This window comes from Panthera onca, chromosome A1, assembly GCF_046562875.1.
Source record: "Panthera onca isolate mPanOnc1 chromosome A1, mPanOnc1 haplotype 2, whole genome shotgun sequence".
NCBI classification, from domain to species: domain Eukaryota; kingdom Metazoa; phylum Chordata; class Mammalia; order Carnivora; family Felidae; genus Panthera; species Panthera onca.
This window is the reverse complement of record NC_138339.1, coordinates 26,105,121-26,125,217: the sequence shown is the minus strand read 5'-3', so window position 1 is coordinate 26,125,217 and position 20,097 is coordinate 26,105,121. Positions and strand designations below refer to the sequence as shown.

Genomic DNA, 20,097 nt, shown 5'->3' with positions numbered 1-20,097 from the left:
TTTCTCTAGGCCCACTGAAACACTGGGTGGAGGGAAGAGTAAGGCCAAATCTCATACAATCCCCTTCTTTTCCCCAGTATTGTCGTTACTAATTGTTTCCTATACTATCGCAAGGCCCAGGGTGCCTGGAAGCAGTAGAGACCAGGCCAAAAGGAAATTGTAGTCCGTATTACTCAAGAATAATTCAACACAGGGCCCCCGGCTGGCTCAGTTGATGGAGCGTGCAACTCTTGACCTCGGGATTGTGAGTTCAAGCCCCACGTTAGGTATAGAGATGACTTAAAAATAAAATCTTAAGGGGCACCTGGATGGCTCAGTCAGTTGAGCATCCAACTTTGGCTCAGGTCATGATCTCAAGGTTCATGAGTTCGAGACCCTCATCAGGCCTACTACTGTCAGCCAGAGCCCACTTCAGATCCTCTGTCCCCCTCTCTCTATCCCTCCCCCACGTGCGTGCTCTCTCTCTCTCCCTCTCAAAAATGAACATTTAAAAATAAAATCTTAAAAAAAAAAAAAAAAGACTGGGTGGCTCAGTGGGTTAAATGTCTGACTCTTGACTTTGTAGAATCAGGTCATGATTCTACAATTCATGAGATTGAGCCCTGTGTTGTGCTTTCAGCAAGGGGCCTGCTTGGGATTCTCTTTCCCTCCCTCTCTCTACCTCTACCCCCATCAAAATAAATAAACTGTAAAAAAAAAAAAAAAAAAAAAAGAATTCCACTTGCTTCTATTTTAGGAGTTCTGGCCAGGGGAAAAACCTAACCAGCGCAAACCAACACAGACTTTTTTGGGAGTTCAGCCTTGATTAAAGGGTGCAGCAAAGTCGATCTAGTCCTAGCATGTGACTATGTGCTGGGGTGCAAGTGTGGACAACTGCCCTTCCTGCTGCTGCTGCTGGGAATGTGGTTTTAAGAAAATGAGCAAGATTCACTGGGTCAGACACTAATCCAAGTTTATGATGCTGGTGAAAATCAGGGCGACAGTTACTGTCACAGAGTTCACTGCAAAATCAATGAACCAAAAAAAGAATTCTGCCATTGTCCATGGTCTATACCACAGGAACATAGGTAAATTGGTCTCAGGAGTTAGCCAGATGTGGATTCAAATTCTGCTTCTGCCACTTACTGTGTCGCTTTGACCAAATCAACTATTCTCTGGAAACCTCAACTTCCGCTTGTACAGTAAGGAACAAGAGTACCTTCTCATGGTACAGAGACTATTAAATGCGAAAATAAATAAAATACCCGCCACTAACCACACTTCTCCACCATGGCACTCAATGGGTGGTTGTTGTTACTAATCTTTACACTGGACAGTTAACTGTAAGGGATGTTTTACATAAACTTAGGAGGTAAACTCAGTGTTTCTTTCTTGAGATAAAATATTTCTAAATAGGAGTCTAACCCAAATTCTTTTCAATACTTCAATTCTTCCAGGAAAGAATTGTAAGTACTCTAGTTTCTTTTCTCCCCCTGGAGACTGCAAGGGTTGGAAAGGTTACAAACCCAGACTTCAATGCATTTTTTAAATCTCTTTCAGAGTCCTCAGACACCAGCCTGAGGGAGGCGGCTTTCTAAAGGAAGAGGCTCACCGAGGGCACTGCTTCTGACATCTCTTCACAGTGAGTAAGTTTCCTTGCTATTTAAAAATTTAAGAACCACTGTTCCAGGACTCTAATGCATTGAAAATGTTCTCAATTGTTTCTGAAAGCTTTCTCTGCCTACTAGTTAATGACTCTAGAATGGGCAAGAAGCATTTTCCCCCATATTCAGAAAAAAACAAGTCTTAGATCAAAAACAGATTTATGAGTGCTTGGATACCAAAAGACCTTGGTTTCCAAGCAAAGAATTTTAAGGAAAATAAAGCTTCTGAAATTACTTCCCAATTAATAATATAAAGGGTTGGTCTTCAAACCTGACCACCAGGAAGGATTTTTGACCCTGGATCCAGGCTGAAACCCTCAAATTCCTCAAGATCTTCAGATTTCTACTATAAACCTTCCCACCCTTTCACCATTTTGTATCACTCAAGCACGAAGAAATGAAAATGTACTTTCTCCTTTATTATCTTCCAAGGCCAATGATGGTGAAGAGAGGAAAGAGAACTCATGCCTCAAAAATAATAAATGAGGGAGGCCCATGACAGGCCCATGCACCAAGCATGACCGCGGTGGCCCGCACGCACTGCTGGACAAGTTCATGCTCCAAACTTGAGCAGCTGAGCTGGAGTGAAAAGTGAGAACCAGGGGCGCCTGGGTGGCTCAGTCGGTTAAGTATCCAACTTCGGCTCAGGTCAAGATCTCATGGTCTGAGTTTGAGCCCCATGTCGGGCTCTGTGCTGTCACTTCAGAGCCTGGAGCCTGCATTGGCTGCCTCTCTCTGCCCCTCCCCTACTCACGCTCTGTCTCTGTCTCTCAAAAAATAAACGTTTAAAAAAAAAAAAAAAAGAACCAAAACAATCATATTCATAGCAAAATGGAGTACATACATATTTTTTTCTTTAAAATTATTGAAAGGATTCATGGTTCAGGAAAGCACTTAGGAAGAAGTCACCAGAACCACAAAGGTCAACTTAAACATGCACTGAACACAGCCATACCTAGATGTCACACTGTTTCAGTCACACACAGCCTTCCCTTGACCCCACACCCTTCCACAGCCACCCTCTCATTTCTCCTTACCCTTCACAGCCAAGCTGCTGAGTCTCCACTCCCCATTCACCCAGCCTCAGTCTTCCCTGCCCTGGTCAACACCATCAACACTACCAGTGACCTACAAATTACATCTGCAGAAATGTCAAGGTTGTAAGTCAAGGAAAACCTGAAGAGCCATGTCAGAATGAAGACTAAAGACACAACTATGAAATGGGTTGGAAGCTTTCTCTATGAAGACCTTATTCCAACAATCAGCAGAATCTGAATGGGCCTCTAGGCGAAGGGCTAAATGGCACACAGAACACGTAATGTATATGCCATTCTTCCAACAACTATGTATTTGGGGAGGGCGGCGAGAGGGAGCTAGAGGAGGAGCTATTAGAAGACGCTGTCTTATTTAGAAGAGGGCCAAACTGGAACTTCACATCGCTTTCCAAGACACATGAGCGACTACATGCACAATTCTAGTGAAATTCTAGCATGGGTGGTAGGAGAAGCACTTTGCACACAGTGTTTTTGTTACCCTGGTATAGATATAGCATCCAACTGAGATTCAGAACACGTGTTTTTCCTAGTAGAGTGAAAGAAAGGAAGTGGCCTAAAATCCTTTCCAAGCTAAAATAAGTCACCCAAAAAGATAAACTATTTAAATTCAATCAAGAGCCCAAGAGTAAAATGAGAAAGAGTTGTGTATCCCTTTACTTAGAAACAATAGGCCATTGTTAATCTAGGGCTGAAATGGCTGTAAAACCAGGTCTGGGACAGTCTGAACTCTGTAAACGACTTAGGTAAAGCGAGTTGGAGAAAAGTCCTGTGTAGCAAGATCTTCTACTAAGATGGGCTGTCTTGGATGAACTGTTACACAGTAAATAATTCCATATGATTTTTTTTTAAGAGAGAGCATGTGAGCTGGGGAGAGGGACAGAGGAAGAGAGAATCTCAAGCAGACTCCACACTTAGTGTGGAGCCTGAGGTGGGGCTTGATCCCAGAACCCTGTAATCACAACCTGAGCCAAAACCAAGAGTCAGACGCTCAATCAACTGAGCCACCCAGGTGCCCCTTAAACCCATTTTTTAATCCCTTAACTCCCCTTTGAGCTATGCTACAAAACTGCAGTCAGTGATTAACTGCATAAATTCCAAGTACTATTGATTTCTCCTTGACTGGATGGAGTATGTTTTACTAAAGAGCAAATTTACAGTCAATTAGGCGGAGCAAGAAGAGTCATGAGTAGTCTTCCATGATCTTCCTATCACTGTTTAAGTTCCCCTCGACAGAAATCTACACAATGAGATCTCAATACAAAACAAAGCAAAAGCACTAATCAAGAAGGAAAAAAGAGGGGCACCTGGTTAGCTCAGTCAGTTAAGCATCTGACTTTGGCTCAGATCATGATCTTGCCATTCTTGAGTTTGTGCCCCACATTGGGCTCGTTGCTATCAGCGAGGAGCCCACTTCAGATCCTCTGTCTCCCTCTCTCTCCCTGCCCTTCCCCTGCTCTCTCAAAAATAAGTATTTTTTAAAAAAGAGGGGGGGAGATGCTTTCTAAACAAAAGTGTAAGTTTAAAGTACTCAAAGGAGTCCAGTAGGCAATACAGTTAAGTATACCAAGGAATAATTAGACTGCAAAACATTCATAAAGTTACAAAAAAGGCGGGGAGGAGCACCTGGGTCCGACCCTTGATTTTGGCTCAGGTCTTGATCTCACAGTTCATGAGATCCCCACATTGGGCTCTGTGTGGACAGCCTGGAGCCTACTTGGTATTTTCTCTCTCTTCTCTCACCCTCCCCACCATTTGTGCACTTTCTCAAAATAAATAAACTTTAAAAGAGAGAGAGAAAGAGAGAGAGAGAGGCTGTGTACACCTCAGTATTTGCATTTTCCCATCTGGATCAGAGAGATGGGAAAAACAGGCCCACTCCACCCCAACCTGCTTGGCCCATCCCGTCCCATCCCAGAGGTCCTCAGAAGATTTAACACGCTAAGGTGAATTCACATTCCAGAAGCATTCACACAGAAAGGCATTCTATTTGTTAACAAAATCCATTCAACAAATAACTAAGCCATTCATCTTTAGGTCTGTGAAACTGGGATGACACATAGGGCACATTTCTTATTTTTATTTCAACATTTAAAATATTCACAGATGGAGTATTGTATTCATTGACTCTCCATGGAAGATGTACCAAACAAAGCATACAGGTTATTCCACAATTACAAAATTACATATTTGTGACTATGTGAATGTTTACCCCTAGTCTTTATCTGGAAAATACCGCTTAAAAAAAGAAAAAAAAACTTTCAAGTTTTTCACTGGATTAATTTCCATAAAAAGTAAATAGCAAAGAATTTTAGGAGACACCAAAATATCAGCCAGTGCTTTTTTAAATTTTCAAACTTTTATAGTGCTCTTCTGACTTTTAAGTGTCAGGAACACCTAAGTAACACCCAATTCTTTCTCTTTTCCCCTCAATAGCCAAGCCAGGATGAACATACTTTTTTTCCTAAGTCTTTTTTCCTATGTAGAAATAGGTACATCACCACAGCAACTTGACTGGCTAATGAGGTAGGAGTATTCTTCAAAAGCATTTAAGAAGCAAAAGAGAATAATCAAATTATTAAGAGTTTTTCTTTTTTAGTGGTTTTCTTTAAAACACCAAGGGCATTGGAAATTGGTCAAATGCCACTCATACTTTAAAAGACAAAGAGGGAAAACCCCATTAGAAACACCCTGCTACAACTACACTCGGATCTGGCATTAATTAAATCCATTCTGGCATCACGAAGTAAGAAACTGCTGTCTCAAAATGCCAAGCTTTCTTCCTGGAAGAAACCTTACCAGGAAGAGAAGTTTAAACAGAAAACATCAGTCCCCTATCTTCTCTTTTCAGTACAGTTAATTGCTCTCTTCTTTTAAACCCAGTTCTCGTTTCCTGCACCCAAAAAAAGACAAATAATGTCTGTGTATTGCATATCCAGTAGTAGATTTAAATGAATTTAGCAGTCAACCTATCAAATTCTGCCAGGGAAACTCTCCTTACATGAAGGTTTTAATGACCTAATGCTATTCAGCTACAAAATGCCTAGGTAGTAGATTTCAGCACCACCTCTGTATCAGCAGATTGGTTCAAAATGCACATGGCACCCTGAATTCATACATACCTAGGAAATCTACCCATTACTCCTTCAACTACACCGAAATCAAAGCTCTGTGTTCTAACTACCCTTTCTTGTATACATATCTAGGAATACTTTATAAATTCACCCAATTAAGTTAATAGAACACATTTATATTCCCAAATAAGGGGAAGTTATCAATCAAGCATGATTTGTCTAAAATACCATTTTGAACACTTTTGGTACCTATTATTTGGATGCTAAAATACCAGAAGAGAGGATTTACTTCCCCAATTATGCACCTATTAGGGCTACTGCTAAAAACACTAAAAAATCATCTAAAAAATGTAAAAACAGACTTAGAACAGCTGCCAGAAAAAAAATTTAGTAACTGTATGTGTCCTGGCAGCTGGTTTTGAAATCAAGTCCTTGACAATTCTACTATAAAATGTTTTAGATGCGGTAATCAAAGTTGGTATAATAGTGCAACTCTCTGATATGGCAGTAAACCATTTAAGATTAGCTACCAAAAATACGTAATTTGTTAACAAGAATTTTTCACGTCTTTAAACGTTTCTTTTACCATTCCATTTAGAACTGTGTCCTATCAATGTGATCAAAATATCACGTGTTATCATTTAGCGTGAAGAGAATTCCTTCCTCTTCACTGCCACCTTCTTCAATTTCAGTTATAGCTCCTTTACATTCTTTACCTAAGGCACACCATGCCCTATTTATTGCTGCAAAGCCCCTGAAATTTGTGCCTCAATCTGGATCTGCTTCATCACTATGGTTCAGTGAAAATCACTTCAGAGTACCTGCTAAAACTTAACATTAAGTCTAGAATACTACTATCCGAGAGAGAAAACTGCAAAAGAACCAAGCCTACTAAGAAAAGGCCAGTAAGAATATGCTCTATCTACTCTTTCCTCCAAAAACTGACCACATTAGTATGACAGTAAAGCTCAGTGAGATCTCTGGCTATATATATACTCCATGTTACAAAATAAAATGTTAGGCCAATAAGCTTTCACAATTTTTATTAAATCCTAATCTAATATAACAGTATCTGATTTTATAGACATCATCCCATGGTGAACATGTTTAATAAGTGAAAGCAAATCAGACATCTAAGTCACTATTCTCTGCAGACTAAGCAGTAAGGTAACTACACAGAACGCTACAGGTAACGACATACACTTACTTGTTCAGTTTTCATACAAGCCATGTTTTTTATCAAACTATATCTCCTAATATTTAATACAGTAGAATTAGTGATTGTAGCTCTCATATAATATTTTAATTACAAGTACCTTATTGAGATAACTAACATTTTGACAGTTTCACTGACTTTCCAAATTAGAATATATTCAAGAAAAAGAGCAAAAAGTGAAATGAAAACTGAACATGACAAGTTACTAAAGGAAAATGAAGTAATAAAAAAAGGGAAAGTGAAGTATCACTGGGGTGGAAAAATACAACAAGTCTAGACATTGGGCTGGAAGAAAACAGATCAACTATGGATTTCACAAGTCAGAGTTTATAAATCCAATGCAATACAAATCCTTTTGAATGTAAAAGCCAAGTTGAAATTAACAGGTCTATAAACTGTTACTTTTGGCCTTAAACAGTACCAACTCCTTTGATCAAAAAAGGCCACAACAGTTAAGATTGTATTACTTGATTTTATTTTACACTAGGTGGCGGGCACAAAGCAATCCTCCTTAATAAAGTTGACAATTAGCTTCACTCAGAACATTTTTAATAATGCACATTAAAAAAAAATGTATTCATCTTACAAATTGTTCTGCAATCCAAATATACAATAGCTTGGAAAACAACGTTTAGAAAACAAAAGCCAATGTAAAAAGACAGATTAAAACAACTAGAACAGTACAGGTTTTATATGGCTCTGATTTTACAGTTTTCTTACTGCATCATCAATGTCAGAAATCTGTTCCTTCAGCTGGCTCCATTGCTCAGGATTTAAAGAAATACCTAAAACAAAGTTTTAAAAATTAAAAGTTGAAACTCTATTTATGCTTTCTTGATGATTTTCATACTTACAACTAAAATACTGCTTTATCAACAGCTGTCACTTTGAAAGGCACAATGGAACCATACCAAGAGTCAAATCTCTTAATTTGTTAATTATATATTCATAACAATTACCTGAACCAAGACCAGTCTTATATCTAGTTTTACTTCCAACACTGTATCCTGCACAATACTTACTATACCCTGTGAGAACAAATGATTTGAAGATGCATCTCACAAGCTAATTTGCTAGTTTGTAAACTAGCAGGCTAAGTGGCCAGGTCCAGATTTCGTATGTGACACTCCATTTCTATATCCAGTTGGTTCCAACATTTGCTCAAATTTTTACAGGAACTCAAGGTGAATGACTTTGTGCTGAGTTATTCCAGAAACCTTCATTTCACTTTGGAAAAATTCCTGGGACGTGACCCACACAGGACTTCTCAGAATGTACGTACTGATTAAAAATGCATTCTGCAATCATGCTGTCAGGGTTCTATCACTGCCTCCCAATCACTAATGTCACCTTAAAAAACTGTCATTACCTCTGAGTCTCGGTCTCACCAGTAAAATGGTATTTACACTTCAAAGGGGTGTTGAGAACCAATACATTAGTTAATCTGAATAAAAAGCTAAGTGTATCACATGACACATAAGTGAACACTTAAAATGTTAGTTAATAACATGTCTTTTCTATTTAAGATGTAAGACTATGAACAGAAAGTATTTTGAACTTGGAACTTCCAATGTTCTAATACTTGACCCATGTAAATAGAGAAATAAACTAGAATTGGAAGAATGAGTGTATTTTTCAGAAAACTGCTGGGAGGCCATGAAATTGTGAGGAAGGCAGAAGAACATAATGCATCAACACCTTGGAAAGACTTTAAGCTGATCAAATTATTTCAGTAAATGTTTGCAGAAACAAGAAATGTGGCATTGCCCACAATGAAAAAACCTGAATGAGGCAGAAAACGACCTGAACAAGAAAATGTTAAAGGGTATGAAAACAAACGTTAGGTTTAGTAAACCCAAAACCCACATGAAGCAAACAAGCAGTACCTTCAAAATGACAAACAGGCAGAGTAGAAGATAAAGAGGCCTTTATTATTAGCTAAGGATCAACCTAAAGCAGCTAACTACCAAAATATAGGAATTTATGCTAATCCATAAATGTTCTCTAGCTATAAATCTGGTGAAAAAATCCAGTATGCTTCTATGATGCTGATATGCTTGGGATGGGATGCAGCATAAATGGAAAGAGGACAAAGACCCAGTAAAAGGATCCCACCGACCCCCCCACCCCGTTAAAGAATATCCTTTAGAAGATGAACCAAAAGGAAACACTATAAACCAGAATTTTTCATTCCAATTTTTACAACTTCTCAGATAGTGCCTACTACTTAAGAATTCAGATAAACTTTTTTTTTTTTTTTAAAGTTACACCCAAGCAAGGGCACATGGGCGGCTCAGTCGATTAAGCATCCAACTTCACAGGTCATGATCTTGCAGTTTGAGAGTTCGAGCCCCGCATCAGGCTCTCTGCTGTCAGCACGGATCCCATTTTGGATCCTCTGTCTCCCTCTCTCTCTGCCCCTCCCCCACTCAAAAATAAACAAACATTAAAAAAAAAAAAAAAAATAGCCAAACAAATTAGCAGCCAAATGAAATGATATTAGGGGTATTCTTTCTTCTGGGTTTTATTCCAACAATTATTTAAGACAGGTGACTGAAGGAAGTGTCATGTCCAAAAAGACTACAGAACACTCAACTGAATGAAGATCCTCCCAATGCACTGCAAACATTATTTCAATTTCAAGTAAGATACGTTACTTAGATAATTTTTAGTTCAGTCCTAATATCAGGACCAAATTCGGGAAATTAAATCTCACCTTTTCTTCCTGGTTTCATTTCACCTTCCGGATCCATCCAATATTCTCTAATATCAATTAGGACTTTCCCTTTAAAGTCTCGAACACTGACATACCTCATTTTCCCAATCTGCCAAAGAAAAAAAAACATAGAAGGGTATTCAAGAGTGATGTCCATATTTATATTTACTACTATTCTGAATATCAAAACTACAACCAAAGGAAATGTCACTGAAAAAATCTTTCTTAAAAAGACGGAATTAAATGAAGCACATCTGACCCTTCCAATCATTTTCACATTAAAGGAATCATTAGTAAAACAGAGGAACACTATGGAAAATGGTATGGAGATGCCTCAAAAAAATCAAAAACAGAATACATGATCTAGCAATGATCCAGGAGCCACACTTCTGGGTGTGTACCTAAAAGAAATAAAAGCAAGGTCTTGAGAAGATATTTATTTGTACCCCCACGTTCACAGCAGCATTACTCACAGCACCCCAAAGATGGAGGCAACCTAAATGTTGACATAAACAAAATGTGTTATATACATACAATGGAGTATTAGCCTTAAAAAAAGGAAATCCTAGGGGCACCTGGGTGGCTCAGTCAGTTAAGTGTCTGACTCTTGATTTCGACTCAGATCATGATCTCGTGGTTTGTGGGATCAAGCCCCACATCAGGCTCCACGCTGACAGCACGGAGCCTGCTTGGGATCTCTCTCCCTCTCTCTCTCTCAAAATAAATAGACAAACATTAAAAAAAAAAAGATTTTCTCTCCCTCTGCCCCTCCCTGCTCACACTCTCATAAATAAATAAATAAATAAATAAACAAACAAACAAACAGGAAATCCTGTCACATGCTACAACACAGATGAACCTTGCTGACATATGCTAAGTGAAAGAAACCACTCATAGAAAGATACATACTATATGATTCCACTTATAAGAAATGCCTAGACTAGTCAGATTCAGAGAGACAAAAAGTAGAATGGTGGTTATCAGGGCCTGGGGAGGGGGTAAAGGGGAGTTGTTATTTAAGTTTTGCAAAATGAAAAGTTCTGGAGATCTGTTTCACAATAATATAAACATACTTAACACTACTGTATGCTTAAAAATGGTTAAAATAGCAAATTCTATGTAAAGTGTTTTTGATTTTTTACCACAATAAAAACCATTAGAAAGCAAAGTTTTGCAGTACAAACTACAACCAGTAGGAATCCATAGACTCCACCAGCAATACACCATTCTAAGAATCCAGAGATCCGGTCAATAGTAACATGAGAAAGCTTTTCCTTTTAGACATTCATTTCAAATAACATCTTTAATACACTTCACCCATAGTCTCAAAGTAAGAACTTAAAACTACCCACAGAAAACTATTTTTCAAAAACCTTACACTGTGCTTAACAAACTACAAAGGAAAACAATTTACTCAACAAAGTGTCTGTAAGCACTTTCCAGGATGTCTTACACTGCTGTAATATACTATCTAGCACTTAAACTAAGAAGTCACACTTTCTGATCAAAACTTTTAACACCTGCCCATCTCTTACTCATTCTGAAACTACTCTTCAGGCTTACTGACTAAAAACCAGCTATGATTTTTGTGCTTACATCAACATGTAAAGATCTGGGGTTCGGTTATGCTCCTTTCCCTTCGAACCAGGGCCCCTTGATTATTAAATAATCCTTTTCACGGGGATACAAGTTATTACTGGAGTAGAATCACAGCTGTGCTGACCCAGTACATATTAATGGCTTCCATCTTGCCTATGTCCTTTTAGACTGCTTTTTCTGGTCTCAGCTAGGTCTTGTGCATTTTCCTTTAGTTTTCCATTTTCAGGTTACGTTTCTTGTCCTGCTGGTATACCCCTAATTCCAGGGCATGCCCCATGCTTTATGGAGAAATGAAGTGCACTGGGTACGGGTTAAGTGCCTTCAAATCTTTCTTCTCTGCACTCACATCATATCAGTTAACTTTCTTTACTTTTTCTATCCCGTTTCTTTCATACACGTTCTTTCCCATTTCACTGGCTTCATACCTACCATTTCCTAACATGCTCATTCCCCTCTTCTAGAAAACATTTTCCCTAACCTGCATTTTGTAAACTTTCTCCGTGTTTCCCTCTTCCATTTATTGCTAAATTTTGAAAGGAGAGGAATACTGTTTCTACTAATTAAATTCCCACTGCCTACACTAAATTAGTCACCAGTGATCTTATGGTCACTTTTAATGGCTTATTTTTTAGTCAGTCTTCTTGAAACCCCCTAGTGCCTATCATACTGGGTTCTTAGTAAACTGTTTTATTGGATAAATTAGATAAGGCCAGAATAATTCTCGTAGTGGAACTGTTCGCTGGGACTTACAATACTGATTTAATAACTCTAAAAATATCTCCATGGGGGGGAGAAATTAGTTCAACCTCTATCTCACACCATACACAGAAAAACTAAACTAATTCTACATGGATCACAGACCTAAACGTGAGGGTTAAAACTATAAAAGTTCTAGGAAAAAAAAAATTTCAAATAAAATATTAATAAAATTGTCAAACCATTATTGTAAGTAAAAATGAAGTTCTCATTTTTTATTTATATAACCAATGTACTCTACTGTGCTCTTAAGCCAATTAAAATTCAGTATTATCACCAAAATATTTTTCTATGGCCAAATTACCATTTCAAAGAAAAACCTATAACAGCAACAAAATTAAAGATTATCTTGTAGAATGCCTGTCACTACTAAGGTCTGTGAAAAGTCACTTTGAAAATAAAATATATAGTTCCTCCTAGAGAAACCAAGAGGCGCTTTCAAAAGAGTGAGGAATCTTACAGCTTTATGAGGCTCAGGAAGCTTTCCAAATGAGGTTTTAAAAACTGAACCCACTTTTTTTGATGAGATAACCACCCCCTAAAAATAGATGTGGTTTTCCCCAAACTGCTCTAACATAATAAAATCTCTAAATGTGGATCCTGTTTCTTCAAAAGACAAGATAAAATCCATTAAAATGCTACAGATGTTTTCATTAAACAGACAAAGGCAGGCAAACGGTAAACAAGAACTGATCAGAGAAAGCCCAAGATAGATAGTTGCCCAAATCCTCGAAAGTTTTTACCTCTATTGCAAACATTAAGTTAAAATATTCCAATGCAGCACTTCATTCTCCACAAGAAGAAAGTCCACTCTCTACAAGAAGGTCTATGAAAGGACGGGATGCTTCTCTTGCAGATTCCACATTTCATTCTGACCCTTAAGGAAACTTCCCACAGCACTTAGAATAAAACTCAAAGAGTGCAAGACCTGGTCCTTCACCCTCGTTACCAACCAGATCTATCTACATTCTCAACCAGGTTTCCTAGGCTCCAGCACAAAATATTTGCACAAGCCTCTCTACTTTAGAAAGGATTCCCTCTCTCATATATTTCATGACTGGCTCCTCCTTTATGTCTTAAGCTTCAAATGTCACTTCTTTAGAGAGAGATTCCCAGAGCACCTTCTCTCTCATAATAACCTACCCTTTTATTTCTCAGCCCTTAACATAACTTATATACATACATATACATATATATGTATGTTTATTAGTATAATATTTATCCCTATAAATTCCACAAAACCAGAGACCATGTCTACTGGGACCATTACTGCTTACCCAGAACTTAGCAAGGCCTGATGTACAGGAGGCATTCAAAAAAACAAACAAAAAACAGCATTCAAACTTAAAGAAATGAGGGCCCTTTCATAATTCTTCCTTACATATACTGACTTATGTTTTCTATCAAAGTAGTCTGCTCCCCTAAGCTATAGGCAAGTCAGAAGACTAAAACCTATAACTAATCCATCTGCATTTTGTCTAAATTTTTAATATTTTTTAACAAAAAATGTATACATTTAAGGTGTACCACATGAAGATGTGATCTATTCATAGTGAAATGATTACTAGTCAAGATAATTAACATATTTCAGTTACCATTTTCTGTGTGATCAGTGCACCTGAAACCTCTTTTAGCATATTCCATATTCAATACAGTAGTAAGTATAACCATCATGTGTCTATTTTCATCCACACACATAACTAGACAAAAAGTGAGTAAAAATATCCAACTTCTATTTTCCTATTCTAACCTTAATCCTGGCACTGTCTTTCAAGGCCATCAGTAAATTCAAAATATATACCTATTTTACCTGTAAAGAACTTATCAAAGTCAACACCCAAACAATAAATAATCCAGTGAAGCAATGGGCAGAAGACACGAATAGACATTTCTCCAAAGAAGAACCAGATGGCTAACAGACACATGCAAAGATGCTCCACATCACTCATCATCAGGGAAATACAAATCAAAACCACAATGAGATACCACCTCACACCGGTCAGAATGGCTAAAATTAACAACTCAAGGATGCCTGGGTGGCTCAGTTGGTTAAGTGTTCGACTCTTGGTTTCAGCTTGGGTCATGACCTCACAGGTTCATGACATCAAGCCCTGCATTCAAACTGTTTCCTAAATGTGCAGTTCTCAATCTGTTTCTGAATGCCTAGAACTTTAAAATCTTTTTTTTTTCAATGTTTATTTTGGGGGGGGGGGAGGGAGGGAGGGAGGGAGGGAGGGAGAGGGAGAGGGAGACAGAAAATCTGAAGCAGGCTCCAGACTCTGAGCTGTCAGCACAGATGCGGGGCTCAAACTCATGAACTGTGAGATCATGACCTGAGCTGAAGTCAGACGCTTAACCAACTGAGCCACCCAGGAGCCCCTGGATGTCTATAATTTTAAATTCACTGTTTTACACTTAGCCAAACCACAAGTTTCTAGACTTTAACAATAATCTAGCAGCATATAAATTACTTTCATTTCTACAAACTTGCTCTTACATTTCAACGAATATAAGATGATTATAAGAAACATTAAAAATTATTATGCAGGATCAGATTATAGTACTTTCAACATTCATCAGATCAAGCCAGATAATAATTCCTCTGGATCTAAGGAAATTACCTGAAACATGTTATCATCTCTGCTGCTGCTACTCTGCTTAGAGGATGACAGGGCTCTTGAAGTCTCACCGGTCTTTTGCTTCTTTACAGGTTTTTCTGGAGTAACCTGCTTTTTCCGCTTTAACTTGAAAGAAAAACAAGAATAATGGTTAAAATCTGCATACATAAGAATAAAACACATTTCAGGTTCAAACACTTCCTGACTCCTTAGGACTTAAACGATCAGAGGACTACATTTATTCATTAAAAAAAGAATCCTAAAAACACACACAGGCAAGTTTCACTTGACAAGAGAACTATGGAATTAACCTAACATCTAACACAGTGTCTTCAAAATGTGTTCCCAAGAGCCCAAAAGTCACTTCAGGCATCAAAGAGGTAATAACCAGAGAAACAACTCTTTGATAGACCAGATACGCACATCAGATTTCTCTGGGAAGAGAATAAACTTTTAGAAACCACGAGTCTATTAAAGTTAGTCAGCTACTAATTTTTTTTACAAAGGAAATATATTAATTCGTAAGAATACAACCAACTTATTCCAATCTAGGATATGTTATTCATGCGCTGCCTATTCCAAAAGGGACTTAAATTGACTTTGAAAATTATGAGTACATGTAGCACCTGGGTAGCTCAGTCAGTTAAAGCATCTGACTCTTGATTTCAGCTCAGGCCATGATCTCACATTTCATGGGATCGAGCCCCGAGATGGGTTCCACGCTGAGCATGGAGACTGCTCGGGATTCTCTCTCTCCCTCTCTCTGCCCCTCCCCTGCTCATGCACATATGTGCGCACTCTCTCTCTCAAAATAAACAAATAAATAAGCTTTTAAAAAAAAGAAAGAAAAATTTATGAGTACACAAACCTAAGAAAGCTATTTCGTACTGAGCATTAGAAGTCAACAATTCAAGAACTTCCTCATCAGAAAAAAAAATCACCAAAGGTGGACAGCAATGTGCTTAGACTACTATTCAAAATCAAAACAACGTTTTAAATTAAACAGCATTATTGTAAAAACTTTTTCTATAGCCTGGTTCTTAAAATGAGCTAACGCCTATGAAAACTAGTGGAGTTCCCAACCTAAACAGCAGAGGGCAGTCGTGTTCCTTTTAGTGGAAAGTACAAACTGACTTGTCTCACTAAATTAGATGAAACTAGATAAAATATAATGTTACGTATGCATATAACTGAAAAAGTGAATGCATTTAATTTTTTTTAAGCTTATTTCTAAGAGAGCATGAGTGGGAAGGAGCAGAGATGGAGACACAGAATCTGAAGCAGGCTCCAGGCTCCAAGCGGTCAGCACAGAGCGCAACCAACGGCTCGAACCCTGCGAGATCACAACCTGAGCCGAAGTTGGACACTCAACTGAGCCACCCAGGTGCCCCAAAAGTGAATGTATTTAATTTAAGTGCTTACAGGATTAAGAATACTATTTGGGACAAATGGCAAATATCAATTCAGCTCAATAAGCAGAAAGTGATTATTCTTTGTATCAGGGTCTGGATACTCCCCAGGGATTGGCACATGCCCAGCACATAAACACTCAATAAAAATTTGCTAAATGAACATAATCAAATGCCATACCAAACGCAAATAAGAATTTAAGACATATTTCCTTCTGCAGTACAGCTATGTATGCTCTTTGAGGCTTCATTTCAACCTTTACGTGATATATTCTTTATTTCCCTAAAGATCCATCTTCTCCAAGATTCTCCCATAAGCTCTTTTAACTAACACTGTCAACTAAACTCAGAGACATAATTATGTAAGCTTCTAGGAAATAAAAAGTTCTGCATGGAAGGAAGCTCGGACTACAATGTGAGCTGCTCAGGTAAGCAGAATGCACAGCTTCCAGCACAGGTGTCAACTAATGTAGAAAAAGCCTGTTGTCAAAATGGGTTATTTCACGTTAGCTTTGCTGGGTGTTGATTTCACTAAAAGGAGGAGACCAGAGTAAATAACATTCTAACTTAACATGTACCAAGCCTACATTTGAAGTAATCCTAGTGGGCTGGATAAACATCAGTGGCCAAGGACACTGTCAAAATTGACACCTGCATTCAGAGTTCAGGTAATTTAGTTCAACTACAACACACAATACCTACAGATTAGGCAGATTTCCAAATAAAGCAAATAGCGGCTTTGGCCTATTTCTAATGCTATTCTCCCTAGGGAATAAAGTGGTGGTTCTGCAGAGTTAGTGTTCCTAGAAGTCCTCAATGGGAGACTTGTTCAGGTCCAAACACTTGCTCAAGTCTGATTTAGGGGCCAGGAGTGTGCATGAACAAGTACCCTAGGCACTTTGGTCAAGTGGTCCCAGAACCATTTGCACTTTCAGAAACACCCGTCCAAGCTCTCTTTTTACGATTCTGATATGCCTTGCTGTCCTATAGAACTGGATGTGGGCAATACTGCTGAATTAAGTATCACAGAAATGACTTGCATTAATAGTCACCTTTTTGTCAACCTCACTGTCAGAATCACTGCCGGAAGAGCTTGAAGAAACAAGTTCCTTTGACTTAGGCATTCTGCAAGACAAATACATTATATAATTAACAAATTATTCGATTACCTCCAGCTTAATCTCTCCCAAGCAAAAATTTAAGAAGTTCCATGGTTCTATCATTTTGTGGTACTGGAATTGTGACGCGAAGCACAATGCTAGAAGTTATACTCTTAATCTATGCTCTTCTGAGTTGAAAATAACACCCAGAACCCAGCAAGGAGAAAGAAGTAAAATGTCACACACCTCTCATACTCCTACACCTCTTTCTCAAAGCCACTGGGTCTTTTTATACTGCATTTTAGAGAGGTTAGAGGTTTATGGGTAGGATAAATTGCAAGAAGGCAGGTGACAGCAATCTGCTAAAACCAGGAAGTAGGAGTATCCTCAATACGGCTTTATATTTCTCACTCATGAGATCTAACGGAATTATCCACCCAACATGGAGAAGAGCTGCACTATACAGATGTCAATAGCTAATTCACTCGCCAGTATAATCCTATTTTTTCACATTTTGTGTATGTCCTTCATGCTCTCTGGCTTTTTGACCATGCCATCAAAATAACAAGCACCTATTCAGAGTTCACAAAGTTATACGTAATTTTTACAATTCATTACATTTTACACTGTTTTTTTTCTCTGGAATATAACTAAATTCTGAAGAATCTGCTTATGGGAGGGGCAACACCTTTTCTCAAATCCCTACTATGGCCCTAGTTCCCCAGAGGTATATACATAGGCCAATCCCTTGCTTTCAAGTGGAGGTTTACTGAGCACAGCCAGACAGAGGGCCTTGTTTCTCTACTTTTGCAGTGATTAAAAAAAAAAAGAAAGAAACGAAAAAAAAGCTAAAGCCCAAATTTCAAGGAATTCCAAGGCATGCTGTACTTCTTTTCAAGGCACTTTATAAAACCAAGTGGTAAACCACTTATTAAAAAATCTTTTGCTTTCTATCCAAAAAGGATGGGTCCTATTAATTTTTGTATAACCTAAAGGCCCCAATATATACAACAAAGTCTGTTAAATGTTGAATAAAGGAAAAAAGACCTCATTTTCTCCTCAAAATATCATAATCAAGCTCTCTAGACTAAACCTGTCTCTACACTGACATTGAATGTATTCCACAATAGGAGGTCAAGGTAAAAGAAGTGGGCCATCCATTCCAATTCTAGCCACTAATTTCAAAAAGCTCAAACAAACCCAACTGGTAATTTCCTGATGAGAAGAGGAAACTCAGGTGGAACCAACAAGGTTCTGAACCATGTTTTATGTACTAATCCTGTTACTGCCTCCATTTTACATCCTAAACTCCAAAATCAATTTAAGTTTTTTTTTATGCTAGCAGCTAATAATGCCAAGAAACATTTTTTTAAAGGTAATTAAATTGAACATAACCTATTTTTTCACTTTGAAATAATCAAGCATAACTATACGGTCTATTAATAAAAGCTGCGGGGGGGGGGAGGGGGAGGGCTAAGATCATTTCAAAGAATGACCTCGTAATTAATCCAAATTAGAAGCCCATTCAACAAAAAAACAAGATAATGGTAACTAAGGCCACTTTGAACTTTTGACAAAATATATTTTTACGTAAAAAAAAGGCAGGCTAGTAATTCAGGCAGGTGGTATTAAAATGCTAGTGTAGAATATATACAAAACGCAACTGAAAAAACGAATCTTCATTCTCTGCTGATGGCGTGGAGGACTAGAAAAGACGAGGTGAAAATAAACATAGACTAAAAGGCACACGAATTCGGTACTACACGAGGGTGATGAGCACCAACACGGGGAAAGGGGGTTGCGCGACACCAGGAAACTGCTGGAACCCTGGGGCTGGCAACGGCTGGGGCGGGGGGAGACAGGTTGGTCGGAGGGGGCGTGGGAGGCGGCGAAGTGCGGAGGAGACCGTATGGGAAGAGGAGGGACTTGCACCAAGCGCCATTTTCTTCTCTCGAAGCATTACCTACCCCCAGCATACCAGTCGTCCTTCCCCCGCAGCCCTCCTCCGACGGGGTCCGCTCTCTCCCTCCCCTACACAGCCCCCCCCCCCACCCTGGGAGTCACGGTGAGAGCCCCAGCAAAGCCTTGAGGAAAAGCAGGCTCCGCACGCGCCCCCGCTGTGGCCCGGGCCGCCGCTGCATTGTCCCGGGGGCGCCCCGGCCCCCTCCCCAAAGCTCCCCGCCCCCCGCCCGGCCGCACCCCGCCGCCCGGGGCCGCAGCTCTCGCCGCGCCCGAGCCATTCCCGGGAGCCAGCTTCTGGCGCGGAATGGCCTACAGCGCATGGGGCGCAGGGTCGGCGAAGGAGGAGGTCCAGGGAGGCCAAGGCGGGGAAAGGGGAGGTCTGGCAGCGCCGCCATTTCCCGCGGCCGTCGCCGGCGAGCGGTGTAGAGGCCGCAAACGGCTCGCGGCCCCGCCGGGAGGGTGGGGATCGGCCGGGCAGGGACTCGAAGGGTGGGGGCGGGGCCCCCAACACTCACGCTCCGCTCTTGCAGCCGAACAGCCCTCTGCTCGCTCGCTTGCAACTGACAGAGAACCGGAAGTGACGAAAGCGAGGAGCTGCCGGCCCCGCCCCTCTGGGACTGCGTACACGTGATGGGGCGTGGCTTCCTCGCCGAAACCAACAGCGAGACCCTTTCCAGGGCCTTAAAGGGACCGTCCTCGTGCTGAGCCAGTGCCTTGAAAGTGAAATGCAGCGGAGATTGAGCCTGACCTGTGAGTGTGAATGAGGGCACGAATAAAACACGAATGACAACCATCGAACTTTGCCCTTAATTCCATAAGTGTTTCTTGTACTAAAGTGAAGTGTCCATACTGAATAAGCCCATTTTCCCACAAATGGTCCTTACCCCACCCCCCCCTACCTTCCGCAGTTTTTCGCTGGTAAAATCCAAAGGAAGGAAACCAAAGTGTCACA

General features: G+C 39.6%; 1 protein-coding gene across 2 annotated transcripts; it reads right to left on the bottom strand.

Moving 5' to 3' along the window:
* Nucleotides 1–7,001: 7,001 nt before the first annotated feature.
* On the bottom strand, nt 7,002–19,783 carry SUB1 (SUB1 regulator of transcription). Of its 2 annotated transcripts, none has more exons than XM_060634429.2 (5): nt 19,661–19,783; nt 17,136–17,208; nt 14,678–14,800; nt 9,702–9,810; nt 7,002–7,770 (listed from the first exon to the last, which is right to left on the bottom strand). In XM_060634429.2, the coding sequence occupies exons 2-5, from the start codon at nt 17,205–17,207 to the stop codon at nt 7,691–7,693; spliced, it is 384 nt and encodes a 127-aa protein (XP_060490412.1). In that variant the 5' UTR covers nt 17,208; nt 19,661–19,783; the 3' UTR covers nt 7,002–7,690. The 2 variants fall into 2 exon arrangements, with proteins under 2 accessions (XP_060490412.1, XP_060490413.1); XM_060634430.2 differs by lacking the exon at nt 19,661–19,783 and adding an exon at nt 19,459–19,594.
* Nucleotides 19,784–20,097: the final 314 nt, after the last annotated feature.